The sequence below is a fragment of the Actinia tenebrosa genome, unplaced genomic scaffold, assembly GCF_029948245.1.
Source record: "Actinia tenebrosa isolate PJP-AT-01 unplaced genomic scaffold, QUT_ActTen_1.0 PGA_scaffold0__85_contigs__length_37466705, whole genome shotgun sequence".
NCBI lineage: Eukaryota > Metazoa > Cnidaria > Anthozoa > Actiniaria > Actiniidae > Actinia > Actinia tenebrosa.
In genome coordinates, this window is record NW_028292569.1 from 30,618,062 (window position 1) to 30,638,710 (window position 20,649).

Sequence of the window (20,649 nt, forward strand, 5' to 3'; positions counted from 1 at the left end):
ATGAACATTATGACTGCATTAACTGAGTAGATTTTACAAGACTGGGAGTTACAAGTTACAGCTGTCTGATGTTGCCGAGGATCTGGCAATTGACCAGCTGCTGATGCTACTGCCTGCCCGTCAGAATATAGTACATGGATACAGCACACCCAGCAGTTATTCACAGTCATATAAAATCAGCTCAAACAACAAATCTTGCTTACCTATCATATCTCTCTCTTGGTGAAAGCTGCACATCATCTAGTCAGATTTTATTGTCAAATTATTAAATGTACTTAATAGAATGTGAAAATAATAATATCTGTATATGTTATAATATTAGTATATGTAATAGGACTCCATGCTGTCCAATTAAGAAATAATTGGACGAGAAAAATTCCGAGGACTGAAAAATTGGATGAGGCTGTAGGCCGAGTCCAATTTGGCAGTCAGAGGAATTTTTCGAGTCTAATTATTTCTTGATTGGGGAGCATGAAATAACATTACCTGTTAATTATATAGCTGCCTAATTATTCCCATATCAACAAGACCTGTCCAATTAAGAAAATAATTGGACAGTTACCTATATATGGGATTAATGAGAAGCTGTATAATTAATTATTTAATCACAAGCCAGCAATAATAATTACTTTAACTAATATTATGCATTATTAGTTATTAATTAATTATTGATAAGAGGATTGAATTACTTTGCCATCTAATGAAATATTTTTGTCAGCATAAGATTGGTTATGACATTATTTATTTATTTATTAGTATTAGCAACATGCAACTTACATTTAATGAGATTATCAGAGCCCCCACCTACGTCACCTTGTTGTAATTTGTATAACTCTAGAGGAGGAACAACTGGAGCACCTCTACTTCTCTGACAAGAAAAGCAATCCAAAAGTCAAAATTCTGCTTGACAATGTCATGATGTAGATTCATATTTCTGTATGTCTGTATTTCTGTCTATCCTTCTGTCTCTGCCTGGATCAGTCAGTATGTATGGGAGGGTGGATATTTGTCAGTTGCTGCCTTGGTCATTCGGTAAGTCAGCCGCCAGCTAGTCAGTAATGGTACATGTGCCTCCCTATACGTCAGTTAGGGTGGTTGGGTCTGTACATCTGCCTCCATCTGCCCTCTAAGCCTATCAATCCTCCTTATCCTCTGCCTACCACCAGACTAAGTTGTCCTTTTCAGTCGGTTGTCTGTGTTCCTCTGCCTTTCTGTCCATCTTTCAGTCAGTATCAGCATCTCTATCTATCTGACTGTCTGTCTGTCAGTATCAGCATATCTATCTATCTGACTGTCTGTCCATCTGTCCATCTTTCAGTCAGTATCAGCATCTCTATCTATCTGTCTGTCTGTCCATCTTTCAGTCAGTATCAGCAGCATCTCTGTCTATCTGTCTGTCTGTCTGTCTGACTGACTGTCTGTCTTTGTGTTTTCATCAATAATATAATGGTTCTTACCTTTTTATATTGTTTAGTAAGTTCCTTGACAGGGTTGTACCCACCATCTACTTCATCTATTGTTCCATGCTATAAATACAATACAATACAGAACATGATCAACATAAACAAGTGCATCACTTTCTTTACTACAGGGCAACACAATCACGGCATTACCTTGTTGGGTGATGAAGGAGAGGGAGGTGATTTGGAGACTTTAGGTGATCGAGGTGATCTGGGTGGTGGTGTTGCTATCTTGCCTCTGTTTTTAGCTTCCTCAACCAGGGGATGGATAAAGTTCTTGGGCAGATCACTCAACTCATCCTGCTTCAGAAACAAGATAATGTTTTATCAGGATTAAAAAAAACTAAAAAAAAAAAACTAAAAAACTCAGACCACATGTCATTTCCTAGAGTATCATTTCTTTGTTTAACAGTCATGCATGGGAAGATATATGAATATGAATACAACTTAAACAAAGAGTCTTATTCTCAAGAGAATGACACATGGTCTGAAATGGAAAAACATTACAACCAAGATAAAGAGGTCCAGTATTTAGTCTTTATAACTTTCAAATAATGACCATATATTCACCTTGGGAACGATATGATCTTGGCCTGTGGCATTGCCAGATATTGCTGTATTGCTCTGCAATGATGCAATGCATGGTCAACTGTTACGTACATTAAAAAATAAACAACAAAACAACTAGAATACATGTAGAATTCACAAATCACTACCTTTGGTCTGACTTGTAGAATACTGTTACTGTTTTGATCCTGAAAATTGTTATATTATGACATATGGTTATTCTATTAAGCAATTAAAAAATGACAGAAAAATAAATATAAATTTAAAATATTTAAATAAAAAACCTTAAAAAACTAATGAATAATTCATGAAGGAAACACACTAGAAATCATGACCGTGAAGGAGGTTTTATATGTGACATAGATAATTTCGTCTTCATTTGCATAAACTTTAATTAGGATTTTCTCGATCAAACTTGGTTCATTTCGTAACGAATTCGGTACAGTATGAGAATATACATCATGAGTTTTTTAAGCCGTTTAATACACTCGCAGATCGTGTTTCATCTGGTCTAAAACCACTCGACTGCGCCTCATGTTTTATCCCTGATAAAACACTCCTGCTCATTTATTAAACAGTACAGTGAAACCCCTCTATACCGGACCCTCAGTATACCAGAATTCTCTCTAAACCGGACAAAAGTTTTGGTCCAGAAATCTTTCCCATATATCTTTTGTAAAATAAACCTCAGTAAACCGGAACCTCTCTATTCCAGAAACCGGACGATAATTTCGGTACCAAAAGCTATTTGACAATAGAATTCAACCCGCTTGTCCGGAAGAAGGCCCGAACGTACCTTTGTTTCGGAACTACCGTCACTAGCTTATTTGCGGTTGTATTAATTGAGCCTACAGGGACAACTTCTAAACTCACAAAATCATCGAAAATTTTTTAAATAGTAAATCTTGTTCACAAATAGACATATAAAGACTAATTAATTAAAAAACTGTTTTTTCATGGTTATTGCAAAAACCTCAGTATACCGGAACCCCCGCTGAACCGGAAATTTTTATGGGTCCCAGCACTGTCCGGTATTGAGGGGTTTTACTGTATTTATAATTTGACAGTAAACACATCTGATCTGAATAAAGTAAAAAGTTTCCATTCTCAGTCTCTATCTCACCAAGGAAATAACTAATTCTTTTTGATCCATTGCTTCTAGGTTCACAGTTAGTTGACTTCTCTTCTTGTTAGATGTTGAAGATGATTGATCACTATCAGTTAGGACTGGTAAGGGACGGCCAGGATTGTCAGGAATATCACAAACAGTGTCTAATATTATAGAAGAAAATTATGTCAGATAAAAACAGGATTAACTAAAGTAGATGCGCTGTAAAAAATAACAATAATCAATAGATTTTTTCTTGGGTTCTCTATTCTCCTCCCTTCATAAAAATTAACTCATAAACTTCAATAATCACTGAACCACAGGTTTGTTAGGCAGTGTCTATGATCAGTGCTGTATTGATTTCAATTACCTTGCAGATTTTTCTGCTTTTTGACATTTTTTCTTCTTTTTGGCTGAGGTTTACTGGTCTCTTCTTCCCCGTAATGCCTTGCTGGTAGTGGTGGAGCAGTAACTATGAGATAGTTATTACCAATAAGTAATTAATAAATCATAAAGAAAAGTAAAGGTATATCTTTGATTATGAAAAGAAATTCAAATAAATTCTTTGAATTAAAAGTTCACATGAATGAAACAAAATAAACAACAAACAACCGTAAAAATGTAAACAAACACGAGGAATTACTAAGATAAATAAAATAAAATAAAAATAAATAAAATCTGTTAATGATGAATAATACTATCATAATCCCTGAAGATGGGCTCTAATACCTGAAAGCTCAAAAATAAATTATTTTTTGTTGAAGAAACATTTAGTTTAGAAAAGTTCTAAGATCTTACCGTCATCTAATGATTCTGCAGACTGTCCCCTGGAGATTTCAGAATCTGTTGCACTACATTCATTCTCATCTGTGGATACCGTGTCTGGACCAAACAAGTGCTCCTTGATGCTGTCCTTTATGACCATTTGAACCACGCTGTGCCCACAATAAAACAACAAGACTTTTAATTGAACTCCAGGGCTTAAAATAAATGCTGGACATATGACAATGTCCAGCCAGAAGTAGGGCTTGTCTGGTCAAATGTTTGCCTTGCCGGCCATTTTCATCAGTATGTTTAGCCAGAAATTAGGAATAACTGAGCAAAAATTAATTTAGCCCATGATCATGACCAGTGACTAATTCCCTGTTATTTTAATCCCTGAACTCTTTTTGTTGTTGCATACAAAATATAAAATACTTTTGTTTAACAGATCAAAAACTGTTTTCTGTGTTTGATACTCTGATCAATACACGCGGGATGTTGAGAGGACACGAGAGGAGCGCAGGAAACCACGACGTGTAGCGGAGTGGTTTCCAGCTTCTCGAGTGTTCTCCCAACATCCCAAGTGTTTTGATCAGAGTATCAAACACGGAAAACTGTTTTTGATCTGTTTCATAAAATAACAAACGCACAAAAAGATCAAAAAAAACAACAAAAAAAACAAGTATAACTAAATTCTCCCTACGTGCTGTCTTATTCAAACTGGCCAATGAGCGCTTGCGATAGATTAATATCTGACAGTTGCAATACTCGCGCGCGCTAAAATGATGATAGCGTGTTTTGATACTCTCGTTAAACATGGTTTTTGACCAATCATAGTGCGCGTAGTATCCCAAATTTTATAATTTGTTATCAAATGAATCAAGAATAAATCAAGTTCATACTCTCTTCCAGGCTGTTCCTGATGCTGATGATGAGTGTGGCTACCATTATGACTAGAATACAAAGATTATATTATTGACACTTCACACTTTAACTTAACTTATGTGCCCCGTAAACATTAAAGCAATGCTGAATGCAACACTTCTTGCAAGAACCTTGTTCCCCCAGGTTAAACTCATTTCCCAATTTTACTTTTTTGATAACCATTGCAACCTTACATGTCACATGTCTGCATCTCCATGGTAACTGAAGGTACAAAGTGTTATTCCCTGACCAGCGGCTTGGCCTGCATGCATCAAAACTACGAATCTGGGGTACATGATATTCATATAATTCCATTAAGAGGATAAAAATGAAATACCTGTTGTTGCCATTAGTGCTGGTGTTTGAATGCCACATTGAAGGAGACACTGATCTGACATACAAATCTAGTTCTTCTGATGATGATGATACACTGATGTCAAGAAGAATAAATGTTTACAACTTAATTACCACTGAAATCTAACAATTATTTTAACAGAGACAGATGTCCTACCTCGTCCTACCCACTCTACTCCACCCACCACTAACTCACTGAGACACCCATAGTACACATACCTTGCAGGAATAGATGCATAGATAGGTTCCTGCTGACCCCCTGTCTTGTTGTACACACCCGCCCACCACTAACTTACTGAACCACCCATAGTACACATACAGTACCTTGTAGGAAGGAGATGTTTTTTGGTTTTATCAATAGAGGCATAGATAGGTTCATGTTGACTTGTTGTATCAGAGGTGGATGTACTAGGCACTGGAACCTCCTCTTCGCTTGTAGATCCTTCTTGAATGGCCTGAAAAACAAGGGCAAATACAAACACCAAGTCAGTAACGCAAGGTTCATCCAAGTTACTATTATTCATCAAATGTGACATGACTTCAAGAAGATAGTATGAGCAAGTCTATATTCCATCAAGTGTCCCATCAGAGATATAAGTTAGGTTTCATCAAGCCAATTTTTCTTTTAAAAAATTCTGAGCCTCAGGTGGGATTTGAACTTGAAATGTTCTGTTTGCAGGTTAGGCATGTCCCATCATCTACAAGGTTGGTATTGCATTCAGTGTGTCTATTTAACTTTTCCATGTGCTGTAGATGTGAGGAGGCTGTGGTCATACAACTAAAATGTGCTATTGTCATACATCGACTAGACATACCTTGTCTGAAATGGATGGGCCAGTATTAAGAGAATCAGATGAGCTGAATATAAAGACAATTTCCCCTTAGTATAATAAATAATTGAATGAAAAAATGATTGAAGAAATATTAAATAGTTTTCTGTGTTTGATACTTTGATTAAAACACACAGAATGCTGAGAAAACATGACAGAAGCATAAAAAACCATTTATATTCCTTTCATAAAATACCAAAATAATGCACAAATTAACAAAAAATACTGTTGAATTTTTCCTAAGAACCTTTGAATTCATAGCATGCGTGCGGCATCTTAGAATGATGTGAGCGTTTAATACTCTCATTAACATGGTAAATGCACAGCACACATTATATCTAAATTATTTTCTAAATCATACTGTCAGTAGTTTGCAACTTACCCACGGTCAGTGATAAACAAATCTGTGGTTGCATATGGGGAAACTTCATCATCATCCTGTAAGCAAAAGATAATAAGCTATAAAGGTACCCAGATTCCTGTATAAAACGAAAACCTTTATATTTGCACCATACATTAGACTCACCTTAAAAAGATTATCATAATCTTCTAAGAATTTACAGAGAATAGCATTAGTGTGGCCTTGTTCCTTTAAACCCTCCAAGCCATCATTACACCTTTAACAAAAACAACAACAATGATGTGATTCATTCTCTGGATAATATGAACTTAAGAAGATATCATTGAAAGTGAATATATTTGTTATTTTCCACTTAATCATTTATCCCATTTTCATCCCATTTTTATCCCATTTTTAATTTGACTAACGACAACATTTATGTATTATCTTTTAAATAGTAACTTAATCAGTCATCAGTCATTTAATCATTCAATAAAACATTTTCTAATCATTGCCTGAATTTAAAAAAATGAAAAAAAATACGGAAAAACATAAGAAGCTCTACAGGGGATAATATCTCGTACCTGAAAAGGTTGGGACCAAAGACTATAGCAAGAGCCATTGTATTCATCTTATTGTATTCTGTAAATAATATCAAAGCAAATATATAGCTGCTGTTGATAATGATCAATATAATAGTGATGTTGCTGATGATGGTGATAATGATGATGACGATAATGATGATAAACAATGCAAATACTTTTAATTATTATTTTTCTATGTTCAAATATTGACTAGTGTATTGGCAAAACTCTCAAGCGACCTTTCATCTTGGTCATTTTTTTAATTCAAACTTCATTGAAAGGGAATGACATTTTACTGTATGTTTGACTGCTGTCAAAGGTGCCAAAGTATGATTGTTCAATAACGCTGTGTGAGGAATGTATACTGACAGGAAAAAATCCCCTGCATGGTAAAAAGAGTTGTAGTATATCAAAGATAACAGATAAAGATGGAGATGCTGATGTATATTTAATACTAAGATTCTTACCTTCTTCCTTGGAGACTCTTACAAGAAAATGACACAAATATTTGACCAATTGGTAATTCAAGTATGGCAGTCTATCCAACAGTGCTTGAAGCTCATCCAAGCACTCAGCATTGTCATCTCCATAAACTAAACAAGAATAATACTGTACTTAGAACAAGGACATTATCTATCTATTGATTGTTTGCAATGATGCCCAAGTGAATGAAATGACAATTAAAGACATGGCTGCAATGTTGGTTTTATATACAAAGAAATCTTTGACATAATGTGTAAACAAAGAATAGCAAGGATTGGATATTCTATACTCTTCTTACTCCTGACACCTACCTTCATGTATTCTGATAAACTCTTGTGTTAGGTTCTGTGGGATGGGTGGCTCAGGAAGTTCTCTCTGTTAAACAAAAGCCAAAACACATAAGTAAATAAGGCCTAGGGCAAATGTTGAACTTTCCATGCACTGAACTTAATTACATCAAAGAATGCTGCCTCATTATCACCTGATATCCATTGTTTTTAATGAGTTCGGTGCATGGAAATTTTGACATTTGCCCTAGGCCTAATTGATACCAATAATATAACATGGATCACCCAAGAGTCACTTTCATTTTCTAGTTTCTCTAAGGCAAGTGTATTTACTAATGCAAGTGGTATTTTCCAACGTGTCCTACCAGAAAGTATTCATCCCAAGGCATTTTGTCATTAATTATTAAATTAATTAGTTTTAGATTTTTAAATTACACTGATTCAGGGCAAGAGAATATTGGAAGTTAATTTTTCACCTGTTGAAGTTTTATTTTCCATTTGGCCCTTTGCCATCATTATAACTTTGTACCTGTTTTGGCCAATATCATTCTTACTACTTTTATACAAACTCATACACGGAAGCATGGGTGGCGTAGCAGTGTGAGCGCTCGCCTCTCATCAATGCGACCTGAGTTTGAGCCCCGCCAGGTTCAGTGTTGTATATGAGTAGAGTTGTTTGTTGGTTCTCTCCTGTGCTTCGAGGGTTTTCCAGGTTCTCCTGTTTTCCTCCCTCCGCAAAAACCAACTCCTAAATTCCAATTCGATCATGGAATGAGGGCCACAGTTTTGTTAGCCACTGGCTATTAAGTGCTACCCTCATGAAAAAAGGACGTTATTTTGTTATTTTATACAGTAGTTTCAGTAATACAGTCTGAATACATTAATACTAATTACAATAAAAAAGTATTTTTTTAATAAACAACTTACGAGGTATTGTTTCAACAAGCCGGCAACACCCATCACATCTCCTATTTCTTCCAAGTCTGCATCATTATCTTAAAAAAAAGGAATAATTAAATAAGAAGTGTCTACACAACAATTATTAAGTTATCAAGCACAGGCCTTGCTTATCATGGATTCTGACATGACATTCAATTTGGAACTCACAGTTTTCTAAATGGCCTTTACAAGTATTTAACAATTATTCGCCAAAGGTGAAGTGATTATCGGGGAATATTTACCGAGACGTGAGTCTTTGAGCGGCGAGGTAAATATTCCCCAATAATCACTGATCCTGAGGCAAATAATTGTTTTAGTATAATTACACAGGTGATTCTTTCAAAAAAAGAAAAAAAGAAGATAAAAGGCATTTTTTCCCGGTAACAGCAACAAAGCGGCTGGCCGCCATTTTGGATTTTTGCTCAAGGTGATTATCATGTGATAGTGTGAGTTTCTTGACCAATCAGCGCATGAGATTTTCTATAATCACCTGCATATTTTTACTAATATTATTTAAAATAGAATTAAAATCAATTGGAAAGTTTACTGTTTTCCTATTAAAATATAAAATACACATTAAAACATGATTCAAGGGCTTATTGTTAATATATGCATTCACAAAATATTCTACTGATTCATACTGGCAAACTATATAAATAAATATAGAATAATTCATCATTAATTTGTCACTAGCTGAACGGTGAACTCTGAAGAAAATCTGAGTACCTGATAAGAATCAAATCCATGACCTTCCAGATACAAATCAGATGCTCTAACACTGAGCTACAGGAAAGACTCACGATGTGCAATCATTTACTGGGTTGACTATGACATACTGTACAGCCTGTACACTGCTTTTTTCTTCTCATTTCTTGTTGAGATAGTCGAGACTAAAGCTTACCTCTATCAAAAGCTGCTTTCATCATATCAACACTTTTCTTATTTCCACTAACACGAAATATCCCTTCATTTCTAAGACCTACGTCATAAGAAGATAAAGAATAAAATCAGGGAAAGATAAGATAAGGACACTGCATAGAAGGATAGATAAGATAACGCATGGTAAAATATGCAATTAAAATATAATAATGATGTTGTGCCCATATTTTTGTAGTTTGGGAATCATGTTTGGTGAGCGGTGCTAATTCATCATCTCTGACCAATGCGACCTGGGTTCAATTCCTGCTTGTCTCAGTATCATATGTGAGTACAGCTATTTTGTTCACTTGGTTCTCTCTTGTGCTTCAAAGTTTTTTTTCCAGGTTTTCCAGTTATCATTCCTGTGCAGAAATCAATTTCCAAATTCAAATTTGATCAGGAACTGAGGTCCAGATTGGAAACAAGCCTCTGTGCTTCAGTTATCTGTTATACCCTTGTAACATACCACACTTGGTCAAGTAGTCTACTATTCTTGTGACAGCCCATGGTACTGGGGATCCTTCAAGACTTTTACAAGATTCCTCCAGAGATACACCAAACACTTTATTTGTTGATGAAGATTCTTCCAATGCTAAAATACAACAGATGTATCATTACCATTATTCTATCCATCCATTCATATCATCCAATTCATTCATTATCATCCCATTTCAACCCACTATATCTATCTATCCATGTCATCCCATCAGTTCATCCAATTTCATTATCATCTCATTTCATCCCACTCTATCCATCCATCCATGTCATTCCATTACATTCATCCATCTATTCATCATCATCCCACTCTATCCATCCATCCATGTCATCCATTACATCCATTACATCCATCCATTAATTCATTATCATCCCATTTCATCCCACTTCATCCCACTCTACCTATTTATCAATATCAGTTTTTGTCATAACAGTTTGTCTATTCAGACATGCATTTATGATAATCTAAATCTCAAAAGACAGAAATGAGAGTGAGGGATTCCTGTGCTTTCCACCACAGGAAACCCACACTGGGTAGTGTCTATTTATAGCTGTTACATGAAAGCATAATACAAAAATAATAGTTGACATATGCAAAAACACCAAGAAACCTGTGAATAATCAATGTTGGATGTGACAGACGTCTTAGTATTATGTCTACATATTTCACTGGTGGCAAAGTGACTGGTGACAACAGAGAAGAATTATAATATTGAACAAACAAAATACTTTGATTAATTGTTTTATCAATTATAAGGGTCAGAGCTTATAAAAAATAATACAAGAAAAGTCATTATGAAATAATCAGTCAAGGATTAAAAAAAATGAATAAAAAAAAAATTTAGGTTACCTTGGTTGCTTCCACTTTTCCTTTTTGATAGAGGAGAATGCATCTTCTTCTTCATCTTGGCCATTTTTGATGCTGCTGTTGACGGAACAGGCAATTGGTTTGACCCCTGGAGGAGTGAACAAAGAAACCATACCAATATAATGACAATACCCTCATCAATAGCTACCGTATGGGTTATAATCATTCAAGTCCTGAGGGATATTGACTGTCAACATCAGGATATAATCAGATAACAATGATTTGAGGAGGAAGTAATATTCTTAGATCCAATTATAAAAAACATATCTTACTGATATACCTTAGAATGTATAAGAATTATTATAGCTTTTCAAAACCTTGATAAATACATTGGGCAGGCAAGGGTAAAACTATACACACACACACACACCTTCAAATCTTATCAAACCCTGAAACAACATATGGGCTGATAAACGTCAGAGCACACCTTACTCACAAACTGAATTATAATTTATCTGATCAAGCTTACAGGAAAGAGGATAACTGGAGAAACCTTAGGAAACAAACCCTTAATTGAAGCGATTGGAGACAGCTAATAAATTTTGCTCATATGTGACTCAAGGAATCAAACATAAGTCCCCAAACACACAAATGATTACTCTATTTCATTTACAGACAAAATTATGGCCTTCTGAGTTAATCCTTGGTAGAATATAAAAGATGGATAATATTATATTATATCTTTAGACAGTACTTCAAGCCTAGGATTATTCATTACAAGCATACGTCATCCAAGATAAAAATAAGACAAGTGTCCAAATGCCTGAAGGCAATGACGAACAAGTAATTTAGAATATGAAATGATAATAATATTCTTGCTGGAGCTTGTTCTGTCAACATGTGATAAAGTTTGATGCCATTCATTATCATATTCCAACATGATAGCACTGTTGACAATATCCCTTATTTCACAATATACCCTAAGGAACACTTTATGTAATATTTGATTGCATTTACATTCAAAATACAGATGACAAATCATGACAGATATGGAAGAATCTCCGAGGATCACAAATAAATACACAGATAATTTTTCTATTTGGGAGATAAAGTTTTAAAGTAAGAAGTACAGCTACCTTCATTAATATATTCATAGTGCAAAAATACATTACACACAATGAAAGTGAAAAAGACTACGAAAAACATCAGAAAACATGCTAAATTCTAACTCAATCTGCACATGAGCCATGACTTGATTTACATTAGCCTAAGGGTTGCTTCAGGGTTTGGATCAATGATCATGAAGCACTAATTCATCCTAAGATATCTATATGTAGGATGTTCTTATATGATAGTTCAACCAGGATAAATATATAGAAAATATACCTATGTAGTTTTAATAACTACACATGGATGTAAATATTTTTAATCACTGAGCTATTGCTAACACGTCTGGTGCAGTTTTGCCTTATGTTAAGGTTTGATTATATCAATATTAAATATCCCTTACATCAAGCAAATATTTGTGACTAGACATGAATATTTTAATTACTCTTATGTCATTTAAAGGATAATAACTTTGTTCGTTTTTGGGCCTACTATTTTTTATTTATTCAATTAAGAAAAGAGACCTCATCATCTATTTTTCCTGTCTAGTACTGTAGCTGTGGATGAGCTATTTAGTAGTTTATTTACATTCCTTAGGACAATAGTACAATAACAAACATAGCTCAAACACCATAGACAATTCTACCAGACAAAACACATTGTGTGCAACTATTTTAACAAAATATATGAATAAAAAACCCACAAAATAATGCTTGATATAGACTAACCTTTACCTCCTTGAGCTTTTTCTCTGGGATGCATACTAACACTGGTCCAATAATTTGAGTCAGGCCTGACTCGATGCTACATTGCCTTGAATTGGCACCCACAATCTCTTTGCTACTCATATAATCCAAAAATGATAAGCCGTTTTTTTATTGTATTTATCGTAAAAGACCGGCTACTGGTTGAAGTCTGTATTGTAGTTTGGTATCTTGCTTTTTTCAAGTATGGAATGAAGAGATTTTCTGTTCTTCAAATGTTCTTAAGTCTTGATTATAAAACTGCTTGTACGATCCGACTATTGCTGGTTTCTCCACAGCAATTCAACATCATTATTATAAATGGCAATCGCTTTTGTCTAAAGCAATAATGACGACAGATAGATGAAGAATGTCACAACAATATAGGGCTAATGTTGTCCAGATGGTTGAAACCTCGAGCAAATATCAAGGAATTTCCAGTTCAAAGCTCGTGAAATACCGTCAATCTGTATCTTGTGAAGACAATAGTAATCGGATAATAAACTTGTGTATTCATATAATAGATTCTTCAAACGACGATCCTTAAGTAAACACCTTTTCGCTGGTTTTAAACGTTCAATTTTGGTTGCTTCAGAACGACGAGCTTGTCACCATCACCACCACAACACCTGTGGAAAAAGATACCGAGCTTTTATCTTATAAACAACCTATTCAATCCATATAAAACAACAATGAAATGGGGGGAAAATACACCAGTATTTAACTATGTATGATTTAGAGTCCAATATTCGAGGGATAAATCTTTTTAAGGTTAATATATTTTCATCTCATCGACAACTCAGAGGCTTCACAAAATACCCTGCAATTTTAAACACCAAATAGTCTTACCCCTGTGGCTTGAAAATGCCAAGAAACTGCTCACATTATTAATTGTTTTTCAATCCTTAGAGTCTCAGGGATAGTAGGCAGCAGTGATCTGTTCAAAACATTAAAGTTTGACGAAAGAAAAACCACATTAAAGGTTAACGAATATTGTTTGGTTCAATCGTTCAGGTGAAGTCTGCTTCTTCTGTTTTGGCTCTTTCTACTTTACTCCTCATTATCAACCAATCAGATCCACAGATATTATCACATGCCCATTCCCAGCCCAGTTTCGTTTTCAGGCCTTTGTGGAACTAAGAATGTAAAGGAAGCCCAAATATGATCAACAAAAAGTGGGAGACGCGTCGTTTTCTTTTTTTTTTGGCGCAATGTTTTCCTATTTCATACTTCTTGGAAATAAGATTCGTTGTTTAATTTTCATCCAGAATGACATGATTTGCCAAGCTTCACTATGAACATTTATCGTAACCAAGAAAAAGAACTATTTTCTATTTCCCAATTCTTTTCCTTCCCAAAGCGTTCCACCCATTTGATTTAATTTCATTGCTGTCCGGATGGTGTATTGAGACTAGATTGAAATGAAGCAACCACAAGCTGCTCCCAGGGTTCGTGCTGAGGTAATGACTTAAAATTCAAGGAGTATACAAATACCCAAAAGTGAATTTGCAAGGAGTATGTTCAGCTAAGTATGCCAAGGTTTTACACGGTGGTTGCACATGGCCGACTTTCAGATTTTCCAATCTTTCTGACTAGATCTATTTCAGAACAATGGAAGTAACGATCAAAGCAAAAATTCAAGGAGTTTTCAAGGAATTTGGCTAAAATCGTAAATTTCAAGAGCTTTTCAAGTGCCCTTGAAAACGTGAATTAAATTCAAGGAGTTTTCAAGCATTTTAAGGAGTAGCACGAACCCTGTGGTGTGTGGCGGGGGTTACCTTGATGTAAAAAAGGTGGGAATAATTGAATGAAAAAATAAATAAGTTTAACCCCTTAAAGAGTTAGTTTGGGTGTGGAAAGTCTTGGTTTATTCTTAACCCTTAAAGATGCCACTTTGAAACAAAATGAATTATTTAAAACAAAAAAATGAAACATGCTAAAAGCAGACAGCTTTTCCTTTTTCACGTTTAAAAGTGGGAGTGAATCACAGTTTTAACCCCTAAGATACAACAATCATCCCTGGCCTTGACCATATGGAAGTTAGCACTCCCCCTCCCCTAACAGGACAAGAATAATTAAATTAACAACAGTTTTAATGGAATAAAGTTTCAAGTGAAATTGATTTACATTGCGTACACTCCTTTCTCATTTTAATGTGGTAAAGAACAGAAAAATGAAGGCTATTTTCGTGATAATTGCATCTCAGGGTATTGTTCAGTTTGAATTTGCAATCATATCACTCTAGTTCTCCAGTCTGGTTAATCCAAGCAGATGTTTTATTTTACTGTACAAATTAAGCATAGTAGACAAGATTTGCTTTCTTCTTGGCATTGACTTCCATGATACCATCCATGTAGTCTTCATGGCACACTGTAGTGGCTTCACGTCTCAGTGCAATCATGCCCTACAATAGAATAAAGAAGCTTTTATGAACCCACAGGTAAATTTAAAGAAAAAGTAATTTGACATTGATATCCTCATTACCATGAAATTAAGCTCCTCCAGAGCATCAATGGCTATATATTTTTAGTCTAAACCTACTATCTGACCATCACAAATCTTGCTCTCTGATTGGCTGAGCTACTAGATGTCTATTAGTGGCAATTGGCTAGTACTCAGCGAAAAGTACCAGTTTTGAAAACCAAGACAGCACCAAAAAAATTTTTTTCAACCTAGTTTCATAATATTTTGTTTCCAATTATATTTCCAATAAGTAGGCTTATACTAAAACAATTAGACCTCTTGCCCTCATGGTCTATGAGCCAATAGCCCTGTCCCAATAGCCCATTTGCCTTTATGCCTTATTGACTATTCAGGCTGTGGGTCTTATTGTTAGATATTCCTCTCTTCATTAGTGTTTTATTTGAAGACTAGGTACTTAAGGATAAAGATACTGTTCTATACATGTACTTACAGCTTCAACACAAACTGCCTTTAACATGGCACCATTGAAATCATCAGTACAGCGAGACAGCTCATCAAAGTTAACATCAGAACTACAAATAAAACAGGTATGTTGATTTAGAAATGAGCAAAGTAACATAATCTATGCAGTAATTTCTCCTTACGCGAAGATATAATATTACCTGACATTCATTTTCCTGGAGTGAATCTGCAGGATTCTTGCTCTTGCTTCTTGATCTGGGTTTGGAAACTCGATTTTTCTATCCAAGCGACCTAATAAAGCATACATTGAAACATCAGAAAATATGAATGCATAGCAAATCAAAATACTAATTAATAGATAATTACTGAGGCACGCAGCATTCGTAGGTATAATGCAGGCAGCTGAGGGCATTGCCCGAAGCTGCCTGCATTATACCTACAAATGCTGTGTGCCGAAGTGATTATCTAGTATAATTATTGTTCTTATCAAAATCCAATTGTTTTCTTTCTAGCTTGTTTATCATAGAAACAAAGCCAATAATGAATGAACTAAATATGTCTGATTTGCCTCTATGCATTCGTTGGGATAATGCAGACTGAAAACAATGGATTTTGATAAGATCAGTAATTATTAGATTATAATAGTTACCTGATCTCAGTAAGGCAGGATCAAGGATATCAACTCTGTTGGTAGCAGCTATGACCTGTTGGAAAAACAATGAAAAAGGGAAGGAAATTATTTTTTTCACATGTGCCAAGAAAGACATTATATAAATAGAACTGTCAGTTTTCAAACCATTAACTGAAAGCAAAGAAAAAGAAACCTCCAAAGGATCAGCATGGTTTCATGTTAAGATGGCTCATTGCCAGGGATTCATGAAATGGCCTTATCTGGTAACTTGAATTATTTGTTAAGCATGACGTTAAGTAAAGATACCTTGATATCATGATGAGAACTAAAACCATCAAGCTGATTCAACAGCTCCAACATAGTTCTCTGGACCTGTAAAGGTTAAATATAAACATGCATCAGATTTATTGACATATATACAGCCAACAGCCAACAACTACTGCAAATGAATATTGGACAGCATTTATAAGAAATGATGGGATAAGATTTGAGAATCAATGAATGGTTTGAAACCTCACATTGGGTGAAGGTCACTAGGGTATTAGTAGGTTATCTTTAAGTTGTTAAGCAATATCAGCAATATCCTTACCTCTCTGTCTCCTGCTTTCTCACTATCAAATCTCTGTTATCAGGAAAAGAAAAAAAAATGAATTCAGTAATCAAACAACCTGAGCAGAGGTAACAGATATAATATACATAGTTGAAGAACCAAGGACACCTGTTACCAACCTTGGTTCCAATGGCATCCAATTCATCAATAAAGATGATTGCTGGTGCTTTTTCTTTTGCAAGAGCAAAAGCATCTCGCACAAGTTTAGCGCCATCACCAATGAACATCTGGTAAAGGGAATAAGGTTAGAGTGGATTCCATATGACTGGGAGGGAATTGCAGAGCTCATGGGACTGTCATCATATGGGATTTGACAACTTCCATTACATGCTAACTACAGTGTGCAAAATCACTTCTCCAGGGATAAAATAATTAATCTCTTCTCTATGTTAATGCTGAGCAATAGGTAATAAATTTTGTTGAGAATCACGACATGAGGTTGTCAAAATGTCCAATACTTTAGTCTCCAATTTTTCTTGTAAGAATAATGGTTAGTCAAGCTACAATGTCTGACCAACATTGACACTTGTCCAGCCAAACACCAATTAGACTAGTCTTCTTGCCTGGTCACATTGCCTGGTCACATGTCATTCAGTCTGATATTTTTGACCTTGCTCTTATACATTGAAAATGATAGCACATGACACCATCATGACAGATCAAGTCAGTAAAGTAAATTCTCCATAGTTGTATAAAACTGGCTCTATCCACTGAATGTGAGCTACTAGTGGGGAAAGTAATAGGTTTTTTTTCTTACCTGTACAAGCTGTGGCCCTGCCAACTTCAAAAATGTAGACTAAACAAAGAAATAAATAAACAGTGTCAAAAAAGCAGCACATTTTGAACCTTCTCAGTATAATAAATCTTCAAAAGGATATTTTCAAAATTGTTATGATTTATTACAAACCTTTGTCTGAGCAGCACAGGCTCTCGCTAATAAAGTCTTTCCTGTCCCTGGAGGTCCATATAATAAGACACCTGAAAATAACACATAACATCATACAGTAAATATAATTATAGCTCTCTATAATACAGGGGCATGTACCATGCTATCATGTTGGTTGAACAGAATGTTTATTTGAACATAATATCTATGACTGTCTCAAAATGTTCACATTATCCTGAAACAACCTCTGGTCTGAACAAATTAGTATTGATTTGCTTGGTTAAATAACTCCCTAAATCGCAATTTAGCTTGTTCATTTTGTAGAGGGAGGAAAACCAGAGAAACTGAAGAAAAACCCTCAAATCATTACCTTTTGGAGGTGCAATTCCAAGATTTTCAAATCTCTGTTTGTGTGTCATGGGCAAGACAATGGCCTCTACTAACTGGAATAAAACAATATTATAGCTGTCACAAACAAGACATATACAATAATACTTAAATCCCAAGGTGAATTGCAACACCTACCTCCTGAATCTGCTGATCCAATCCACCAATGTCACTATATTGTTCTGTTGGCCTTTCGTCAACCTCCATAGCTTTGACTCTTGAATCATACCTGTAAACCATTAAACCATAATTCAATCTATTTAAAATTCTGCTGTGCACAAAATGCTTGCAAACATGTTGGTGCTAAGAAGAAATTCTTGAATTTCATTTTGCATCATGGTGTATGGTCCATGTTTATGTAATGTAAATGAAAAACCATTACTCACTCAGCTGGGAGCTTCTCTAATATTAGGTATGAATCCTTGTTTACACCCTAGAAAAACATAAATATATTGTTGTGCAAAATGAAAACTTCTAAAATGATACAAAATAGACTTTAGAATTAAGTTTTTTTCATAAGAATAATAATACTCATATGTATGGTACTCACCACAAGATCACCTGGCGTCAAGTTCTCTGGCTCCACCAATCCAATGACAGGTAAGAAATATGTCTGAATTGAAACATGATTAATTTCATAAGACACCATATTTTTTCTACTGCAGCTGCTACACCACCTTTGATTCTAGAGATAGAATGATTGTAATACCTGTCTAGTAGAGGTTTTTATGACTGCACACTTTCCCTTTCTTTGTGAATCAAGATCAACATTGGCACCATCTTCCTCTGCCTGTAAATAATCAATCAATCAATCAATTAATCAATCAATCACTCAACAACAACAAAATCAGCCAGCCCATAAATCAATCAGTCAAGGGCTACTAGCTGGACACAAGTGACAGACTGGACACACTGCACATGTATTTCAGAATGATTTCTTTTCATCTTAATCCCTAAACTAATTAAATCTACCCTGAATCTTCTACTTACATAGTCTTGTGGATCCACATCTAGCAGCTTAAAAATAGAAAAACATTGTAAGTTTTGTTAGAAATGCTTTTGCATGTGATGAAGTAAACACCATATTATATATCACTTACTTCTATCACATTAGACACAAGGTATGGCAGAGTTTTGTTTACTTTTATCTTTTCTGAATTTTCCTGTGAAATAACAAAGTTATAATATCTTAGATATCAAGTAAACTATTTGAGTTAAACATGGTAATCATGTACTTTAAGACCAGCTGACACTTCAGTAGGCAAAAAGGCCAAATGATGAGTAGGAGAAATGATCTTAGACCGGTGTTGGTGATATGTTGGCCAAGTGTTGATTGTGGCTCCACAGTCATGCGATTGTCAACTCACCATGTCAGCTGGTCATAAAGTATGTGATTACCTATGTAAACATCATTTATTATGACATTCAGGATAAGGTTTAAGTCATGTGACATCCTAACCTCCCCACCCTTTCCCTCTCATCCTACGACAAGGCTTTCCCGGCCAGGTCTTAAAATAATAGACTACACCATGCATTTTCATTCAGCAGGGGTAAAAATAACAGGTAGTCCATCGACGGTCATGATAACTTGTTCAACGTTACTGGTCAAAATGATTGACAAGATTTGACTGGACAAGTAATATAGTACTATGCATATATTTCTAAAAATTGTATAATTAGAATGTAATATGGGAACTTGATTGTAAATATTTCACAACATTCTGATGGTTTGTAATAAATATTGATTGATTGATTGATTGAAGTTTCAAATCTGGCTGGACATTATGATGACCAGTTAGCCAATCAGAAGGGTGCGACATGGCACATCTAATAAATCTACTCTAATAATCACAAAGTGACTTTTTGATATAAGGGTGAAAAGGATCATAACTGTAAAAGGATAATTTTGACATCTAACAATAACTGTCTCACCTTTATTTTTTCTTTCATGGCTTGTTGTTCATGGCTAATTCTCATAATTTCACTTTTCATAATCTACAAAAAGATACATTAAAACTATGACATAAAAGCATACAAGTAAGTTATTTCTGTAAAAACTAAAGTAACAAAGTTAAAATTATTTTGTAATTTTTGGTAAAACTTGAAAATAAAGAATTGAAAAACTTTTTGCCAAACACATCAATAAATTGTATGAAATCTCGCCTCCTTTCATCGGAGGTCCTTGTTACTGAATATTCAAATATGGTTTTCTTTTAGTTTTTTCGTGATTTTAGCTACATATTTTACCTTTATTTCATTGTCAAGTAGTCTTGTTCGACTAACGATTTCATCTGTTGACATACGAAGCACTTCTTCTCCCAATTCCTAAAAAAACAATCCCATGAGACGCGTGGCTACTTGAAGAAGCTATTTACAGGTTAAATGATTAAATACTCGTAATAATCAGCCGTTTTTACCTCGCCATCTTCCCAAATCGCTTTGTCTTCCAACGTGGTCGCCATCTTGAAATTTTTTGGATGCTGACTAATTCCGCTAGGTACCAATCCTAACGCGTCCATAGGAAATACAGGAAGCCCAGC

At 35.0% G+C, this 20,649-nt stretch overlaps 2 protein-coding genes across 29 annotated transcripts in view; both read right to left on the reverse strand.

The window, feature by feature from the left end:
• The window catches only part of LOC116301839 (protein FAM13A), a 30,702-nt gene extending 16,953 nt beyond the window's left edge, over positions 1-13,749 (reverse strand). For 13 of the 28 annotated variants that reach the window (XM_089040182.1, XM_089040174.1, XM_089040169.1 and 10 more), the window contains exons 1-24: positions 13,559-13,749; positions 12,695-13,338; positions 10,902-11,007; positions 10,023-10,148; positions 9,540-9,617; positions 8,627-8,694; positions 7,724-7,787; positions 7,397-7,522; positions 6,930-6,987; positions 6,532-6,622; positions 6,388-6,443; positions 5,991-6,033; positions 5,500-5,630; positions 5,159-5,251; positions 4,800-4,850; positions 3,934-4,070; positions 3,506-3,607; positions 3,151-3,299; positions 2,177-2,215; positions 2,031-2,084; positions 1,614-1,763; positions 1,458-1,526; positions 778-868; positions 204-240 (exon numbers count right to left, since the gene is read on the reverse strand). In XM_089040182.1, the coding sequence (XP_088896308.1) occupies positions 204-240; positions 778-868; positions 1,458-1,526; positions 1,614-1,763; positions 2,031-2,084; positions 2,177-2,215; positions 3,151-3,299; positions 3,506-3,607; positions 3,934-4,070; positions 4,800-4,850; positions 5,159-5,251; positions 5,500-5,630; positions 5,991-6,033; positions 6,388-6,443; positions 6,532-6,622; positions 6,930-6,987; positions 7,397-7,522; positions 7,724-7,787; positions 8,627-8,694; positions 9,540-9,617; positions 10,023-10,148; positions 10,902-11,007; positions 12,695-12,814 (2,039 nt within the window). In that variant the 5' untranslated portion in view covers positions 12,815-13,338; positions 13,559-13,749. The remainder of the gene's footprint in view (positions 1-203; positions 241-777; positions 869-1,457; positions 1,527-1,613; positions 1,764-2,030; positions 2,085-2,176; positions 2,216-3,150; positions 3,300-3,505; positions 3,608-3,933; positions 4,071-4,799; positions 4,851-5,158; positions 5,252-5,499; positions 5,631-5,990; positions 6,034-6,387; positions 6,444-6,531; positions 6,623-6,929; positions 6,988-7,396; positions 7,523-7,723; positions 7,788-8,626; positions 8,695-9,539; positions 9,618-10,022; positions 10,149-10,901; positions 11,008-12,694; positions 13,339-13,558) is intronic. The other 15 variants (XM_089040208.1, XM_089040203.1, XM_089040199.1 and 12 more) reach the window with 6 other exon arrangements.
• A 1,035-nt stretch (positions 13,750-14,784) lies between these two features.
• LOC116301802 (26S proteasome regulatory subunit 6A-B) lies at positions 14,785-20,621 on the reverse strand. Its single transcript, XM_031710923.2, has 19 exons — positions 20,527-20,621; positions 20,357-20,434; positions 20,042-20,104; positions 19,210-19,272; positions 19,100-19,126; positions 18,819-18,899; positions 18,660-18,722; positions 18,496-18,542; positions 18,248-18,338; positions 18,093-18,165; positions 17,744-17,814; positions 17,594-17,632; positions 16,956-17,063; positions 16,816-16,848; positions 16,533-16,598; positions 16,245-16,299; positions 15,796-15,886; positions 15,624-15,705; positions 14,785-15,113 (listed from the first exon to the last, which is right to left on the reverse strand). The coding sequence occupies exons 1-19, from the start codon at positions 20,569-20,571 to the stop codon at positions 15,003-15,005; spliced, it is 1,287 nt and encodes a 428-aa protein (XP_031566783.1). The 5' UTR covers positions 20,572-20,621; the 3' UTR covers positions 14,785-15,002.
• Between the last annotated feature and the right edge of the window lie 28 nt (positions 20,622-20,649).